The following is a 19,387-nucleotide window of genomic DNA, read 5'->3' as shown; positions in this document are numbered from 1 at the left end:
TATTTTAAAGTTTATTGAAATATTTGTTCATTTCATCGATCATTTTTGAGTTACTTTGAAGCTTGTCATAATAAGTTAGCAAAAAGTTAACTTGATTTCTAGTTAACTCACAAAATCCTACAGGGTATAGTCTAGTAGTCTTATTCATACTTAATCAAAGGTTTACAGAACATATATTGTATAAAAATTTATTTTTAAATTGCAAATAATGAGTTAAAATGCTAATAAAACATTACATTTGCATTTTAAAACATTATTTTAACACGGCTATGTCATTGGAGGCAAGCCCTTACCACGCTCGCTTACAAATAAGTATTTAAAAAAGTCCTTACAATTAGAACGTTAAACAAATATTTTCAAAGCACAAAACCATTTCCAACACAAAATATGATACTAGGCCTGGCGTTCATTAGTCCGCTGTCGTACACACAACTCCACTGCTTAGTTATTTTATTGTGCATCGAATAATGATTTTAACACAAATATGTGTGTAAAAATTGTTTATTCTTTTTATTTTTCACTAAAAAATAGTTTCTAGAGCTTCACAATGACTGAAATGAATTTTCTGGCGTCATTAAATACGAAATTCCAAGCTTCAAAATCATATTCCACCGATGAAGTTTAGGGTTTCAATTTGGTTTTACCTTTAATATATTCATAGTTATTAGCAGTCGACAATATAATTTGTAATAATAATCACGCCCACTATTCAAATATCACCCATTTTTATTTAAATGAAGTAATAATTTGTTAAATCATGCAATGTTTTGATATGATCCGTGAAACATTTATGGAAATATTCGATAATAGAAGGTGTAAGACCAATTTTTGAGCACTTTCATTTTAATTCCAACTAGGCATAATGGTAGTTATTGTAATAATTACAACATTATTTATGTTTTTATTATTATTATTTCTGTACATTATTTTAATTTTTTATCTATAGCTTTATAATTTAGATTACATTTATAGAAAGTTATACGGATTAAGGGCCTTATTGATAACAATTAATAAAAAGTTTAAAAGACAAGCTTTCATACGAAATTTGTTCTATAAAACTTTGATAAATTGTTAGGAATTAGTTAGTAAAAATAACTAATTCTTTTTACCTTTTCCCTTTCTAGCTTTTACGTTCTCATCATTTGTTATTTTTGTTTTGGGTATATAGACACCATGGTTTGTTAACTTTAGGTGGGAGAATAGTTTGTTTTTAGAGTCGAATTTAGATTTACACGTGACGCATTCATGTTTGTTTGTTTCTGATTCTAATCCATTATTAGAATTCGATGCCATTTTAGATAAACTTTCATAATCATTGCTGTGTTTCACGGATTGCGTTTCCGATAAATTCGATTTTTTCTGATTTGTTTTATTTTTATTCTTCGATTTCTTTGATGATTTTTTGTTTGTTGTACTCCAATCGTCATCTTCTTTCTCATAACTGGAAGAAATATTTAGTTTTTCTACAACTTCCTCTATATTTTCCTCATAATGGATGTCTTCAACTGATATTAATAAATTTGTCCGCTTTGATTTTTTAGCATCCCTTTTAACTTTTGATTTGATTGTTTTATTTTTTGCGCCTGTTTCTACCCCTATATCATTTTCGTTTTCCTCCTTTGATATTTCATCTGCACTTCCAATAATTTCTTGGCAATTTTCATCTGGTTTGAATGAATGTTCTTCATATTGCATTTCAATCTTTAGTTTTTCGATGTTATCCCGATGTTTTTTACTTGTTTCATGGTTTGCAAATGCCTTTTCTGTTTTGAATTCTTTATTGCAAGCCACGCAATACAAATCATCAATATATTCAATATCTTTAATATCATCCTGTTCAACTAGGTCTTCTTCGCTCATTTCTTCATTTTCGTCCTCGGCTTCATCTTCATAATAATCATCATCGCTGCTATATTGCATTTCTAAATGCTTTAATTGTTCTTCATAATCATCCTTGCTTTCATTTGCTATTTGGCTATTCTGTCTCATTTCCTCTAACTCCTGTTGTCGGCGTCTGATTTGCTCCAATCGATTTTGTTCTTGCTTTTGTCTGTTGAAAGCTGCCCTTTCTTCTAGTAATTTTTTATATGCCTGCACACGTTTGTCACGCTTTCGGATAAACGACACTAAATTACGAACCTAAAACCGATAACATAATTAAAAGTTATTTTATACATAGGTATAATGTAGAATTTTACTGCCCTATTCATAAACATCAAAGGTTTTTGAATAAGGCAGCAAGATAGATAGCAGCTCGTTTTTCATTGTGAATAAGTAAATGATGATAAACATAATAACACTTGTTTTATTTTTGATTTATGCCGGCTTGTAGTAAATGAGTGATATGTACATTAAACCAACTCTCTCTCTCTCTCTCTCTCTATGGAATGAAAAGTGTTTTTGTTAACCATCTCAAAATTTATCTTGCGTTGTTTTATGATGATTCCCAAAATATTTTAAGGCTATCGATGGCCGTTCGTGAACAAATTCAAAAAAGTTCTTTTCTAATATTTTAAAATTTTTTTTTTTTTGAAACAATGTATTCACAAACAACCCTTTGACGAAAAGCGATGGACTTTTTATGGAAATTACTTCATTACACACTTTATTTTGACGTTTATTAATAATTATTGATGAAAAATGGAAAAACTGTTTGCGAAGGATTTCGCAGGAAATCTTTTTCATCATGTAGTACCATCAAATTCTAAAAAATAACATTGTTTTCTTTGGTAATAACCATTTACTGTTGCTGTGAACTCAAAATTACGCTCTAAATAAAAAAAGAAATCTTGGAACACCGGTGTACCGTATACGTGAAAGAGATAAAAGGGCAAAATTTTAAAGGGTTTTAAAGCCACATCCAATGGTATATTAAACAAAAAAAACTTTGTCTTTATAATTGCAATATTCCAAAAAAACAAAAATTATTAAAATAAAAATATTTTTGTTGCTGGTCCAGATTACTAACTTCGATAAACTTATATTTTGTGAATCATCATAAAACTATTTTTTTCGAAGTTGAGTACAATTTTGAATTAAACATTTAAAATCGATTTTCTTTTGGGATATACATAAGTTTGCTTGAGATTAGGAACGGACAGCATTAAACCCATAATCAGTGTTGCCACAGCTAAACAAGTTCTGTAACCGATTTTGTTTTAGAAAATAACCAAGAATGATTTTATTCATTCTCTAGTTATTTCGGATCGATAAATCAATAAAACAATGGGTTACAACCACAACAAACAAACAACCTTTTTACTGATGATCCAAAATATTTTAGTTTCGCAATATATAAAATGTTTATAGATTGATTTTGTAATTACATTAGGCATTATTTTTGGAACATCAAGACATATTTGGAAATAGTTCCCAATAAATTGTCTGATTAGTATATAAAGTAATTAATTCTCAACTTTAGAATCTAAAGGTTGTTTCATAAAATTATAAAAAAGTAGTCCCCGGCTTAGCTAAATTAAGCCTTAATAAATGGATACTTTTTGAAATCCATGCCATTTTTGCTCATAGACATTGTGACACTTTTAAAACTGTCATATGGACACTTTGACTCAATTTAGTGTGTCATAACGTCTAAGGACATTATGTCACTGGACATTATGACACGCCACCACATTTTAGGGAACATCATGACATAAGAAGGAACATTTTGAGATGAGCTACTCAAGCACATTTTTTGTGAGTCGGTCTAATGTACATAATTATGTTCCAATTTTTACGCCCTCCTCCAGCTTTACCAGATCTTTCCATATTTGTATATACATATTATACTACATGTGTACATATTTGTATGCGTACCTCTTCGTTTCTTTCTTTTTTGGCCTTATGAACCACCTTTTTCATATCCTTTTCAATTTCCCTTAATATTCTTCGATCTTTTATCTCTTTTATATCATAGGGGCACAGCCACGTATAAGTCCGTTTAGTACAATATGCACTCCAATAGGCATAGAAAGGCCCAACTACTTCCTCATAACTACTTGTTGAATTGCCAAATGATGGTATATTTTCCAGTTCTTCATCATCGTCCATAAATTCAGCGTCCTCTGCAGCTATTTTTTCAAATACTTCTCTGTAAACGGAATAAAATCCCTTGGCGTCATCGCCGTAGCCCTTGAAGCATGAAACCGTGAAATATTGGAACACATCCAAACAGTTGTCTTCATAATCAGAATTTTTTCCTCTTAATATTTGCTCACGATGATTGTCGTACCATGCTCTTTCTTGAATATCGGAGAGAACTTCATATGCTTGCTGAATAAGTTGAAAGCGCTCTTTTGCCTCGTCCATACAATCTGGATTTTTATCCGGATGCCATTTTAGTGCCAATTTTCGGTAGGCAGTTTTAATTGCACTTTCATCTGCATCTCGTTCCACACCAAGTTCTTCATAATAGCACTTCATTGTTTTGACACACTAATCTTTTTTGCGAATATTTTTGTCTCAGTTTCGCAACCAAATAATATAAAACTGCATACTCTGTGACTTTATTATGACAATTGTTTTTAACAACATGCGCTGAAAACAGAGTCCTGCGCCGACAAATATTAACAGCGGCGGCTGCTCACACTAAAAATGTCGTCGGCGGCTTAAAATTGACTGCCAAGTTTTCAACTATGTTGTTTTTAAATTTTCAACGATTTTAAATATAATCGGAATCCGAGAGAGTGGTATTTTGTAAGCAAATATTTTAAAAATCGGGATTGTCGTCCAGAGTGGGAAATTTTTGTATTTGTGAATACTATTTTATGTATGTATTTCTCTCCTTATACAACTCATTTTCACGAGATTTATTTTTAAACTCACGAGACCAATTTTTATTTCAACTCTTCATTTTTATACCGTTCACCTTCGTGCGAAGGGTATACAGTGGCGGCCATGAGGTTAGCACTTTGGTATCTGTTATATATAACATCATCGAGGATCACGATTACATTTGGTTCCGCTAATTTGTTGCAAATAGATCCCTTTTCTTTGCAAAGTAAATTTACCCCCAAAAATATGTTGACATAAATTAAGCACAGAATTTAAAAAATCATTAAAATATTAAAAAATAAAGAATATTTGCACATTTTGATAATATCATTCCTTTTCCTGGACATAATCTTCACCAGAGCACACTAGAAATTTCATGATATACATTTTAACTTCCTGGCCTTAAATTGGCGAAATTCTTAGGAATCTCTGCTTTTATCCAATCCAATTGTTGTTTTCTATTGGATTGGGACCTAATCTCGCTCGCTTCCAACTAGCTCATCTCTGCACTTTTAACATATTTTAAGTCGTTGTCGATTAAAAAAACGCCATTTAACTGAACTTTAATTTACTTACTTTATACTCTATTTTTTTCCAAAAATATTTAAGAGCCTATTTTGATAGTCATACTGATCCATTTGTGCATCCACCTTGCGTATAGAACCATCACTACGCCCGAAAAACACCACCGAATTCGTCATATTTCACCCATTGTGGTTTATTTATTTATTTATTTATTTATTTATTTATTTATTTATTCAGTAATATAAAGCCACTTTGGCCAAAATAACAATATTACATAGTAAAATATACGCCTTAAAAATATTATAAAGGTTGATATATGCTTAATATATATTTATTAATTTGTTACATATATTTATTCATTCAGGCTCCCCAGCCAGTAAGATTAAAAATATAAACAAATACACATAAGGTCCCTTTCAGAAGCAATTTATGATTAATACTATTTAATAAATGTAAAAAAATAAAAATATTTATACAATTTATAAGAGTCATAAAATAGCTTTTAACTATATAATTAACAATGTATAAATGTATAATTAATGGGTAAGCAAAGGTATTGATACTATCGTTTTTTATGTGGTAAATAAAATAAAACACAAGTACATATAACTCAAGTAAGTATATTGGGATTGCTCCATTACACATCAGATATGCAGGTCTCAGTCTGAACAACAAGGACGTTATCCTGTACTAAAAAAAAATTGTCATTTTTACATTTATTTTAAAAAGAAAACCAACATGAGAGCATATAAAAACTTTCCAGGGTAAATTCAAGCAATATTTCCTAGTAAGTAGAGAGAAAATTGTTAAAGAAAACGAGAAAAAAAATATATATATATGTATATATATGCATATGTATATATAGTAGGGAAATAAATGAAAATTAAAAAGAGAAATAAAATGGTATGATAATATTTAAAATTATTTTAATTAATAATAATGTTGACAAATATATATATATAGTATAAATCAATAAAATAACTAAAATAATTATCAATACCAAAGAAATATAAAACATATACATCATTTCATTTACCCCAGTGAATAACAAATTTCAGCAGATCATTTCAATTTTCATATCAATAGAAGCTTTTGTCAGAGTCATATGTCATTAGTTACTATTTTAAATATTACGAATAAAATTATAATTGACAGATCAACACAGTTCAGGAAGTAGTGCCAGAGAAGTACTGCATGAGTTTTAAACGAAATACATTATTGGAATGAGAAAAAATACGCAACGAGTAAGGTAGAACATTCCACAACCGCGCAATACGGACCAAAAACGACCTTCCCAAAACAGATGAAGATATTCTCGGCATACAGATTTGCGGATTTCTTGTGGATCGAGAGAACCGAAAGGATCTACGTAGAGAAATAGGCAAATTAAACTTAACAAGTTTATAAAAAAGCAATAAACTCTTAAACTTTACAAAATTAACAAAATTCATACCTAGGAAAAGATTTACAAAGGAAGAAATATGCTCATAACGTTTAATATTATATACAAAACGAACTATCATATTAGATACTCGGTTTATCCTCCTAAATAGGGTGGCAAATGTACCAGCATAAACTTCAATGCAGTATAAAATTTGTGAAAACAATAGAGAATGAGCCAAATTATATCTCACACGCAAAGGTAAGTATAAATTCATCGAGTATATCTTACGCAAAATACCAAAAACTTTGCAGAACAAATTGTCAATATGATTCTCGAAAGAAAGGCGGCTATCCAAAATCACTCCTAAACATCTTATATTCTCGACCAAAACTATGCGAGTATTCCCTAAAGTGATCTCCATATTGGGAAAAAAACGACTTGAAGGTCCAAACAAGGCGGCCTTTGTTTTAGACGGGTTAACAACCAATGAATTGTTCATAGTCCAATCAGCAACACGCTGTAGATTATAGTTAATATTCTCACGCAATACATCGCTAAATTCAATATTGTTATTAAAAAGTAAAAAAACGTCATCAGCAAAAATAAAGGTTTTACACATAGTAGAGTCAACACTACGTGGGAGGTCATTAATATACAAAATAAACAAGAGAGGCCCCAAAACCGAGCCTTGAGGAACTCCAGAAAAAAGAAGGCGTAAAGAAGAAGTAAGACCATTATATTGAACAAATTGAGATCTACCTCTGAGATATGATAGTATAAGTTTACATGCCGATGAAGAGAAGTTAAACTCATCCCTAAGTTTATTTATTAATGTAACAAAACAGATTGAATTGAAGGCTTTAGAGAGATCAAGGGAAACTAGTACACTTAAATTCTCATCATTAATATTTCTCCTAATATGATCAGTAAGATTGAGTAGCAACAGAGATGTGCTATAACCTTTACGAAACGCGTATTGATCATCATATAACATAGATAACGTGGATGCAACAATCTGTTCCTTAATAATGTGTTCAAATACCTTCGATAACGATGGCAGAATAGAGATGGGCCTTAAATCGTCCAAACCGTGAATTACCTTCGTCTTCGGGATTGGAACAACTCGAGCAATTTTCCAACAAGATGGAAAAACAGATGTGGTTAGAATTTGGTTAAATAGATCAAGAATATAACTAGATACATGGGGAAAGATCAACTTGATAACTTTAATAGGAATATTGTCGATACCAATGGACTGCGATTTCACTCTTCCTAAAGCCTCAAACACCTCAAGTTCATCCACACAACTAAACGAAAACGAATTAGTATCATTCCAACTAAAATTAATGTTAAACTCTTCAGGAATATCACCGTTACCTATACCAACAAAATAATCATTAATTAGATTCACATCACCATCAAAAATTGCACAATCATCCTGAACACCAGCACCTTTAAGAATACGCCACATCCCCCTAGTATCTAGTCCAGAGAAAAGCTTTGAAAAATATTTCCTTTTCATTTTTCGCACAATATTCTTGGCTCTGTTACGATACTTACAGTAGATTTTCCAATTAGTCGCAGAACGGGAGGACTTATAAGAACAATAAGCAAGTCTACTGAGAGATTTAGCATAGGCAATATCCTTACAATCATACCAACTATTATTATCTTTATTACTAATTCTCTTCCTAACAATAGGTACAAATGTCATAACAGATTCAAAGAGAGAAGAAAGGCGAGAACATTTATCGTCTACAGATTCAGCAAAATAGCTAGAATTACTGAAATCTGACAAAAGAGATAGAATACCTTCCCAATCAATAGAATTAAAGTCTCTATACTCAATATACTGCTCAGATCGCCGATCCACAGAAATCTTAAATGAAGCAAAAATAAGAGCATGGTGCGAAATTAGCTCACATTGTAACTGGTCAGAAAAACTCATCATCGAAGGATTACTCACTAACCAGAAATCAATCAGAGACGTAGATCCATGTGCTACATCAAAATGCGATGGTTTAGAATTATGAAGAACTGACAAATTATTCCTTAAACAAAGTGCTCGAAAATGCATCGACTTGCTAACATCAAACATATTGCAATTAAAATCCCCAACGACAATAACATTGACATATTTTAAGAATAACCCACAATGAAAGTTTTCAAAGGAAAGTATGTCACCCGTAGGTAAATAAACAACACCAAATAATATTTTAGAGCCATTGTAGTCCATTTCTATAAAAAGGGATTCACAAAGTCCCAATTCAGAGATCTGAAATACTACTTTATACTTCAATCTTTTAGATATAAAAATCGCTACACCGCCTCCTCTCGAATTAAGTCGATCATTACGAATGAGCGTGTACCCAGATATTCCTACGGCCGTAGAGGAAATAAAAGGTTTTAACCAAGTCTCAGTTATAGCAAACATATCAAATAATGAATCATATAAAATGTACTTCAATTCATCAATCTTAGAGTAACTAGATGAGGGTCTAATACTCTGACAGTTAAGATGGCCAATGTTCAATTCCTGATCATGAGAACTAAGAGCAGAGTTAATATACAATTTGCTACTGAAAGCTGGACCAATATTGGTATCAAGTGACACTGGTTAACAAGATTATGGGGAACCAAGAAAAGTTACAATTAATAAAGGACATATAAAAGCATATAATCAAAAATACAAATACAAAAAAATTCATTTCAATCTAAAATACTGCTGATCAAAGGTGTTAAAAATACAATAATATAAACAGTAATACAATTGAGATCAAAAGTGTTCAAAGTTAATAAAGTATAAAAGAAGAAAAATACAAAACTAAATATATAGCAACCATGAGAAAGGCATATAAAAATATCTGTATGTTATTAAGGGAGATAAAGAACAGTATAATATTGAAAAGAACAGCAGATATTTTCAAGATTCTAATCAAAAACAAAATTACTTTATCTTAGTTGCCACATAAATATAACTACAAGTAAAAATTCAATTTCAAATAATACTATACGTATAGCAAAATCAAGGTCAGCACATCTCATAAGCAAAATATACATAATATAAATTACTGCACATAGTAAATATACACATTTACATATATATATATATACATATATACATACATACATATATATATATATATATATATATATATATTCACATATATACATATATACATACATACATATACATATATATATACATACATACGTACACACATACACATACATACATATATATACACATATACATACATATATACATACATATACATGCACACATACATATACATACATACACACATGTATATATATTTACTACCACATACTAAACAATAATTTATATTAGTATTTGCCCTAGAATAGTACAACCTTAAGCTAAGTATATAATAATAAGATTAATAAAGAGAAATATTGTAACAAAAAGAAATACCCAAAATTTATTCATTAAGTAATGCAGCACATTCAACGGAGTCGCAAACCACGTTCTTTCCATCAGCCATGGTCAGCTTAGCACGTAACTTATCACCATTAAGCATCTTAAATTTAATAATTATGCCCTTACGGAGAAGCTTCTTACATACAATATTTAACCGGCCAGCAGCTGGGGAATGGTGATCATTTAAATATATACGTGATTCAATTTCACCTCCAATAACATCGCAGACTCTTAAGGTTCTGGTTTTGAAATACTCCGCCATTAACTGGTCACGCAAAAAAACATTATTGAATTTTACTAAAATAGCTTTTTGATTCTTAAAGTAAAAGGCATGATTAATGTCGACGCGAGAGATAGGGATATTATAGACAGATCCTATTTTAATGATAGGATCCACTAGGTCACCCAGACCTGCTGGCAAACCAATAATAATGACGTCAGCACGATTGAGTCTCTTGTATAAGACATTATTTTCATCCTCTAAAGTATTAATTCTTTTAGTAGTCGACGTGTCAATAAAACCAATAAGTTTATTACAATTAAGTATTTCAGCCTTCATATCCTTAAAGCAAGTTGTCATTTCTGTTCGAAAGCCGGCGACAGTATCCATTAGAGATTGTTGAATAGATCTTTGATCATTGCCCACTTTATCAATAAATAAATCAAGTTTAGAGCTAATGGCACAAACCTATTCGCGTATTTTATCCATACCAGAATTTGGGTTTTTGTCACATTTGGAACAAGTAAAAGATAAAGACTTACTGTCTTTTAATAAAGTGAGTGCTTTTTCTTGAAGATCTGTACAGCTAACATGTATCCACAGTGAACAATTTTTGCATAGGACACTGGCTCGATTCTTGGCAATATCTTCCAGACAAACACCACATTTGTAAGTTTTAGCAGGCGGCATCTTAAAAATGGTTGGTAGCAAACAAATTCAAAAGTGCACTAAATAGCCCGTAAAATACATTAACAGCAGACAGGAGCACGTTGATAATTCACAACCAGTAAGCAAAACTTCAATATTAATAATAATAATGCACCAATAGGAGGATAGCAGCAACAGCAAGAACAGCTTTACTTAACAGCAGCAATAGTACACAATGAACTCCAGTGAAAGTATTTTAACAATTCCTGTAGGATGACAGCAGCAGCAAATCCACACTAACACCATAAGCAGAACACCACTCACAATAAGTATGGCAGCAAGTGACACAATGTGTAGCAGCAAACAGCACCCTTATATATGTAGAATCACCAGCAGGAAAACAGTAGGAGCAATCATCCACCAAGGTAGCACAGCACTCACAGACCACAAATATGGCGGCAGGTGCACTACTCCAACAGCCGCAGAAACACCACCACACGTAACACACAAAAATGGCGGCAAGTAAAACAGCAAGAATCAATGAAAAGGGTTCAACTGCAAGAAGATAGCAGCAGCAAACCTCTACCAGCAACAAGACACACTCCACTTAACCACAAATCATAAAGTTCCAATAGACTGCAGTGGTATTTATTAAAAAATAAATATGTACAAATTTAAAAAAAGTTCAGGAACAAAAATGGCGGAATGCAGCACACAAAATTTGCAAAGGCAAATAGCACGTTTTTATAATTTTTCAGCAAATAATTTATCCAAAAGAATCTTTATATATTAATTGAAACAGGAGATAATATATTCCAAATTTAATTAGTTCAAGTAAAAAAAAACACTTTTTAATAAAAGTAATTATTATTTTTTCCACAAAAGATCAGCCGTACAAAAAAATTTCAACTATTCAGGCATAGAGTTACCAGATATGGTTTTAAATGTACACTTTGGTTGTTGCTACATGTTTGGAGTACAGCATAAATACATTTTTCTATCAAATTTGATCCTATTAAACTTCAACTAGTATCCTTCAATCATGCAGGATTTCTGGCCTTAAATTGGCGAAATTCTTAGGAATCTCTGCTTTTATTTGTTGCTCCATATCATTTTAAATGTTTTCTATTGGATTGGGACCTAATCTCGTTCGCTTCCAACTAGCTCATCTCTGCACTTTTAACATATTTTAAGTCGTTGTCGATTAAAAAAACGCCATTTAACTGAACTTTAATTTACTTACTTTATACTCTAATTTTTTCCAAAAACATTTAAGAGCCTATTTTGATAGTCATACTGATCCATTTGTGCATCCACCTTGCGTATAGAACCATCACCGAATTCGTCATATTTCACCCATTGTGGTTTATGGTTTTAAATGTACACTTTGGTTGTTGCTACATGTACATTTTTCAGCATATACATTTTTCTACCAAATTTGATCCTATTAAACTTCAACTAGTATCCTTCAATCATGCAGGTAAAGCTTAAGTGTTCCTGAAAAATCATATACCACAATGGGGGAAATTTCATGATATTCATTGCATTTTCTTGACGTGCTGTTGGTCCGATATTGATGTTGGATGCAGATGTGGATTCGTATGTCACTTTTCACTTCTTGGACCAAAGAGGTAAGGAAAATCCGAAAACAGTCTTTGATAGTCTCCTTCACTTCACAGGACAATCAAACTACATAAGCCAAAAGGTTCGAAATAGAAATAAGGCATTGAAAGCTTTAGTTGGCACCTCTTGGACCATTGACAAGGAGACGATTGTAGGGACGATAAGGCCGCTCTCTTCTCAATAATGCTGCTCCAGCATGAATCTTTTTCCTCAGTGATACCCAATAGCGAGGTTTACAAACGGTCTAGAATAATGCAATCCGAGTAGCTATCGGATGTAAATAAGGGAAAAAATCCGACACAACAATCCGGTTCGGAAATGCGCTACTGTGCTGCATCTGACGCATTACGTTCGGAAATGCATCACACACAGTTTTCAGGAGAACAAAAAAAGTTTAATTCCTGAAAATGTTCCTTCCATATTTTAATTCTGAATATCTGCTGCTGAAACCATTAATTTTGAGATAAACTTTTTCCAGAGCAGAAACTGCAGAATCGATTAGAAATCATCATTAGAAATCATATACATAGAAAAAATAAAGAAGAATGAGCTCAATTTCATACTTTAATAATGCTGCAAAAGGATCATCCAAAGATGCACAATAGCATAAACGATAATAAAAATATTTTATAAATAATGTTAACAAATTATATTACACATTCACCCCTATTCTGCATTTCGGTTACGTTTACGCATTCAGTTACGCTACGATCGAAAATGGTATTCCAATAAAAAACCGAATTGTAAGAAAAAGAAGAAGCAATTCCATTTCGTTTCAATGCTTTACGAATGTGTGTATTCTGCGTTACGATCGTGCCTACGTTTTTGCAGATTGTTGTTTATGTGGCGGAGAGTCGAATCGAAATGCAGAATACCAAAGTTGCCAAATGTAGAAAATTTCGATTTGAATTGAAATGCAGAATAGCGGCGATTAGTAGAAAATTGTATAGATTACTCCATTCTACATAAATATTATATCAGTTGCTTTAGTTTTGGACACCAGCGCATATAGCATTCAGCATTTTTTGGTCTAAGTATAGAAATCAGTGTTTTGTTTAACAAAATAAGTAAGTCAATATTATTATTACCCCTTCATAAATGGTATGATATTACAATTTCAAAAATATTGCGTGAAGCCTAATAATTATACTTCGGGAAAACTTATTTACAAAATAAATGTTAAAAGCGCGAAATTCCCTTTTTTGTTTGAAATTTATACAAGACATGGGGAATGAGATGGGAAGATATTTGCCACAAATCAAAATTCGACTAAAAGTTGATTTGGCACCTTTTTAATATAGGCTCACGATATGTTATTTTATAATTCTAGTGACATATCAGGGGACAATTTATCTGGGATCATATCGTAAATATCCAGTGCACTACTTTTTTTTAGCAAATATTTGCTCGACGAATTGATTGACTTTTACCAAATGTTGAGATAATTAAAATTTTCAAATATTCAAAATCAAACATTAAACATTGTTTATTCTTGGTTAAAATCTTGTTCATCCATTTATAACACTTTTCAAAATTTAAAATTTTAATTTTTTACTAAATGCAATCTTTGAATTTGTTTTTTCTTTATATGATAAAAAATTAGATAATATTAAAATTAATTTTGGAAGAGCTTTTAAATACGATGTGTCATTCAAAATGACGTAATTAAAAATATACATATATACCGATATTATTGAATATTAAGAGGCGAATTATTAATATTCTCCGAAAAACAGTACACAACAAAATTATATTTATCACTTAATTCTAAAGCCAATGAATTATCACTTCCCTATTCGTATAGTAATTAAAGAGGCCTTTATTTTAGTCGAGATTTAATACCAGACAATGGTAAAAAAAATTGTTAGGAAACTTTTACTAAATGTCATTGGTGAGTTGGAGAAATTGATCCTGTTGTATTGTGATGAGCATGTTCAGCTATGTAGAATACATAAACAAGTGGAATGACGAAACACAGAGCTAAAATTACAACAAACAAACAAATCCACGACATATCACAATCAGTCCCTGACCAATCCATTGCACGCAATGATGGCCCACGTATACGATGCAATCGAGGTGCATTAGTCGAATCGTTCAAAATATCCGTTATAAGAGGTGCCGATACATCGTCGAGATTACTTGCTGATATATCTTAAAAGAAAAAAGTAATTTTAAAATTATTGGAAGAAATGTATAAATAAATGTATTACCAATATATTACCTCCATCATTGTAGACATTCAAAGTGCCCGATTTTAGTTTTGAATTCAATATGATGTCATTCACGTTGTTTTCCCTCGCTGTTGCTGCTTTACTTGTAGACGGATGGTCTAAACCTGAAGAATTTACTGAAGCTACCATCAGTTTTTCGCTTAACATGGCTTCGGCATCTTCAAGAGGATTGCGTACAATACTACTTAAACCACTATTACTGTCGCGACTCTCACTGCCACCAGACTTTTGTGCTGGATTAGGACTATTATTACCGCTCTTATGAACGGTTGGTAATGTGTCCAAGAGTACATTGTGTACCGTTACGGGAATTTTAACCACTTTTCGAGCATGAATCTCGTTGTCCTTATCGATTTTATTTAGTCTCTTAATATCGGCAACAGTACAGTGGAAACGTAATGCTATAGCTTGTAACGTATCACCAGTTTCGACTTTTGCTTCTATTGTATTTTCGAACCGGTTTGTACTATTGTTGCTGTAAGTAGCAGGTATTCGTGAAGATATATTGTTCATCTGCAGAAAATCAACTTCGGTAGTGTCTGAATCATTGAGAAGTATATTGTGGTATGGCACAGTAGAAATTGAATAATCATTATGTGTATGTTGTGATGAGCGCCTAAAATTTTAAGATTACATGGGTATTTTATGTGTTTATTCTGTACAATTTTTTTCTGTTGGTAAAATGTACGAAAAATTCCTTGTAAATGTGCGATTTTTTTTAAACAAAAATCTTTTTTTTAATTTGAAGTTATAAGCTAATTTAGTTTTCCAAGGATTTTCATACAACAAATCTGTTTTTGAAAAATTTCGAAATGATATACAGTGACGGAAAAAATAATAGAAACAGTTATAATTCGGGTGAAAATTTGTCATTCAACAACTACCAGCTATAATTTGATGATTAATATCTCAAATGAAAGGTATTGAAGTCTACTTTACATTTTGTACTTGTTTTTACTTATTTGTATTTTATTGGTATACTAGCTAAAAGCAATATAAATAAAAATCTCTTTACCTTTCATATTTACTTTTCATGAGAGAAAACACTGTCATTATACACATTTGGTGGCACGAAATTTATTATTTTGTTCATATGGGATGTGTCATCTCCTATTTCTAATTCGCCAATTTATTACCCAAAGAATCACATGAATGACATATTTGTTTGTGCAAAATTGGAGGATTCTAGCTTTAAGCGTTTCCAAGATATACAAATTTGTGTATTTAATTCATATGGGGAGTTATACGCCCCCTATTGCTAGCCCTCCAATTTTACCTCCAAATAATCATATGGGTGTCAAAATTGCTAATACAAAATCTAGTTGTACCATGTTCCGAGATATTCGACTTTTGAAGAAGTAGGCGTGACATCCCTCCCACTTGCAATTTCAGTAAAAAATATCCTATAGTTCGTTCCAGATATAGAGGAACTTACACTGAAAATTTCATAGATTAATAAAAAGAACTAAGTATTTATTACACCGTCCAACAAAAAGAGAAAAAATTCGTTAGACACGAACCGGATGATATAAGTTTGAAACTATATATTTAATGGAGAAAAACTGAGTTTTTAGTTTTTAATATTGTGATCCTGTGTCCTTTTTAAAGGACTTCAAAACTTTAAAGAGTACATTTTTCAAAATATATTTTAAATTACTTCTACTGATCAATGTCAAATTTGATGTCAAGCGAACAAGAAGATTTGGGAAATATTCTGTATTATTTTTATTTTATACTGTCAGGATAAAAAGATGCCAAAAATGTCTTTTAAAATGTTTACCCTTTATTTAGGTTTTCAATATTTATTTAAAAAAAAATTTGAAAGACATTTTTTACGTCTTTTGATCCTGACAGAATAAAATAAAAATAACACAAAATATTTTATACCTCTTCTTGTTCGCTGGACATTTTCTTCGTTTGACATCTTGTTCGCTTGACATCAAATTTGGCATTGTTTAATCAGTAGAAGCATTTTAAAATATAAAAAGGACACAGGATCAAGAAATAAAAAACTAAAAACGCAGTTTTTCTCCATTAAATTTATAGTTTCAGACGCATATCATCCGGTTCGTGTCTAATTTCGGACGGTGTTATACAATTGCATGTACAGTATCAGACAAAATATTTGCAACTAACATTCATAATACAAGATTTGGTTCGTAAAATTAGAATCTTCCCAGTACTTAAACATGGTTTTGTGAGTTCAAGTTTCTTATTATGTTAGTAATAACTTAATAAATTTTTTTAGGTTTTAGCTAAGTGTTATTTTTGCAGTATAGTATGTGAGTCGACCTGTTATTTTCATCCGACAAAACAATTTCTGTAAAACGTCTTTTCAGTGATGAATTCAATATTATCGATAGTGATGGCATAACCCGTGTTAGAAGACCAAAAGGAAAACCAGTACAAAAAGAATTTTAAACAACAATTTTAAAACAAAAAAATTAAAAATTTTTCTCTTATTTTTCATAATTTTTTGAGTTAAACTTTGACGGACTGGTTTTTTAACCCTACTGCAATTGCTGTCCTAGTTAGCTAGTTGGGGACACTTCACTCTCACCTAGGACTCGTCAATAGCTAGTAATGTGACTGACTCCCAAGAACCCATTTGGATATTATTATCCATTGACTACTTTTGACTAGCTCTTGACAGTCTCATTATAGAGTGACGATTGGCTTCCTCGAAAATTTTAACTGAATTTTTAAGCCACTTCCTGTAGATCAAATATGCTGACATTTGGAATATGTATGTATGTATATGTAGACATCTGATAACAACATAACGTAATGTTCAAATTTTCAAAATTTCTTTCGAAATTTTTAAGTTATGTTCGAAAAAAAATAATTTTAAAAATATACCTATACACCCAGTGGTTTGTTAATTAAAAAAATGGAATTACCAGGTATTAAAATTTTGAAGCAAAATTCGAAAAAATCAAATTTGTTTTAATTTTATTGGATTCGTTTGTGCTCAAACTAAACAAAAATTGACAAGTCATATAATACTTAAAAGCTTTTCATAAAATCCACTTTTTAAATAAACTTATTTAACTTAGTTTAAAGGTCGGATAGACACAATGTTCTTTTGTTTCTTTTTCTGTTGGTCCAATATTGCTCATTGTTAATACCAAATAAACCTAGTTAATATCATGGTAGAAAAATATTTTTTACCATGGTTAATAGAGAATATTTGTGGTAAATTATATCTCACTGGCTCTTCTCTTTTGGAACTTATTGAGCTATGAATAGACAGATGGACGGAAATAGCTGGATCAGAATTAGAAAATCTATATGTAAGCACTACCATCCTTTTTACAAGTAAACCATAGTGTTTAAGATCGTTTGTTTACAAAATTGCAACAATAGCGGGATATTTTTGTGTAATTTTTTTCTGTTATTTAGGTACAATATTTATTAATATGTATGTATGTTTGTAAAACGAATTTCCGAGACGTTTTATAAATTGTACTAATGCTATACTAAACAATTGCATTAGAAGTCAAAAATATTGCAATTTACCAATATCTGGTTTATAAAATATACTCGTTCGATATTGAAAAATTAAATTTCATAAGTTATTTACACATTATGTTAAAGGGATACTATATTTCTTCATAGTTCAATTTGTGGTGAGGTGGACCCAAAATCAGTTAAAATAATATTGACATACATAAGTATGTATGTACGTACATATTTACATACAATGGAATACTTACGCATTTCTTCGCATTGTATTTTCTATCGTTTTAAATACTTCCACCTTTCTAAGTACGATTATCGTTTGTTGGCTGTTGTTAGCTTTTATTTCTGGTGTTGTTTTCGTTTAAATTGTTTCCTTTAATTTTTACTATAATACTAATATTTTTAATATCTTTTTACGTGTAAATTACTTATATTTATTAAACATCATTGAATTTACAAGAAATGCATGACGTAGAAGAAATTGACAGTTGATGTCAAAATGATTCAACAGCGTTGCCAACTTTTCACCATAAAAGATGGGGCAATGCAGTAGCTATTTTCTGTATAAAGGGCCCTTCAGACGATCACACTTTACGTACGACAAGTTTAATAAAAAAAGAAAAATGAAATTCCATCCGTATGACAAAAAAGCAGGGTAGGTAAAAATATCGCTCGCGATCGCAATTTTATTTATATCGCTCGTTTTTAAATTCAAAATCGCGAGTTTTATTTTTCAACACGCGAGCACAATTTTAATTAGAGTTTTATGTGTTTTGTATTCGCTTCGTAAGCGATATTTACATGTTTTTGTTTTTTCAACTCGCTTACGAGCGAGTGGAAAACGAGTTGAATTCGAGTTAAATTCGAGCCGAAAATCAGCAAAGTGTGTGTGCAAGAAACAGGTTCTGTTGTGGTAGTAAAAAAGAACCAATAATATGGGAAATAATTATGTATGTGTGATTGTGTAGCCGTAGGTTTTATGACGGTCTGACAAAGCAAAAGTGAGAAAGTATAAGAAATATATTGTCTACCTTTTTATTTAAATGTGTATGTTTTTTGTCTGTAGTTATGTATGT

The 19,387-nt window shown here is 31.1% G+C and overlaps 3 protein-coding genes across 3 annotated transcripts; all 3 read right to left on the bottom strand.

Moving 5' to 3' along the window:
* Window positions 1-485: 485 nt before the first annotated feature.
* LOC119604789 (dnaJ homolog subfamily C member 21) lies at window positions 486-4,556 on the bottom strand. The gene is made up of 2 exons (XM_037957627.1): window positions 3,817-4,556; window positions 486-2,139 (listed from the first exon to the last, which is right to left on the bottom strand). Exons 1-2 carry the CDS (start codon window positions 4,420-4,422, stop codon window positions 1,096-1,098), a joined length of 1,650 nt encoding a protein of 549 aa, XP_037813555.1. The 5' UTR covers window positions 4,423-4,556; the 3' UTR covers window positions 486-1,095.
* A 934-nt stretch (window positions 4,557-5,490) lies between these two features.
* Window positions 5,491-12,488, bottom strand: LOC119604788. Its single transcript, XM_037957626.1, has 2 exons — window positions 10,119-12,488; window positions 5,491-6,082 (listed from the first exon to the last, which is right to left on the bottom strand). The coding sequence occupies exon 1, from the start codon at window positions 10,732-10,734 to the stop codon at window positions 10,126-10,128; it is 609 nt and encodes a 202-aa protein (XP_037813554.1). The 5' UTR covers window positions 10,735-12,488; the 3' UTR covers window positions 5,491-6,082; window positions 10,119-10,125.
* Window positions 12,489-14,100: 1,612 nt separating this feature from the next.
* Window positions 14,101-18,812, bottom strand: LOC119604796 (lysM and putative peptidoglycan-binding domain-containing protein 3). Its single transcript, XM_037957650.1, has 3 exons — window positions 18,566-18,812; window positions 14,840-15,465; window positions 14,101-14,769 (listed from the first exon to the last, which is right to left on the bottom strand). The coding sequence occupies exons 1-3, from the start codon at window positions 18,577-18,579 to the stop codon at window positions 14,501-14,503; spliced, it is 909 nt and encodes a 302-aa protein (XP_037813578.1). The 5' UTR covers window positions 18,580-18,812; the 3' UTR covers window positions 14,101-14,500.
* Window positions 18,813-19,387: the final 575 nt, after the last annotated feature.

This window comes from Lucilia sericata, unplaced genomic scaffold (genome assembly GCF_015586225.1).
Source record: "Lucilia sericata isolate MDLA Ls3-8-SP2 unplaced genomic scaffold, ASM1558622v1 Contig000433F_arrow, whole genome shotgun sequence".
Classification (NCBI taxonomy): domain Eukaryota; kingdom Metazoa; phylum Arthropoda; class Insecta; order Diptera; family Calliphoridae; genus Lucilia; species Lucilia sericata.
The sequence above is the reverse complement of the archived record's forward strand: the minus strand, read 5'-3'. Positions and strand labels throughout refer to the sequence as shown.

What these genes read in the sequence shown, in the direction of transcription:
- LOC119604789 (XM_037957627.1), bottom strand. Translation starts at nt 4,422, where the DNA reads ATGAAGTGCTATTATGAAGAACTTGGTGTGGAACGAGATGCAGATGAA. An exon ending in AAAAAGAAAGAAACGAAGAG is followed by an intron (nt 2,140 to 3,816) that starts GTACGCATACAA and finishes TATCGGTTTTAG; the next exon opens with GTTCGTAATTTAGTGTCGTT.
- LOC119604788 (XM_037957626.1), bottom strand. Translation starts at nt 10,734, where the DNA reads ATGGATACTGTCGCCGGCTTTCGAACAGAAATGACAACTTGCTTTAAG.
- LOC119604796 (XM_037957650.1), bottom strand. An exon ending in GAATGTCTACAATGATGGAG is followed by an intron (nt 14,770 to 14,839) that starts GTAATATATTGG and finishes TTTTCTTTTAAG; the next exon opens with ATATATCAGCAAGTAATCTC.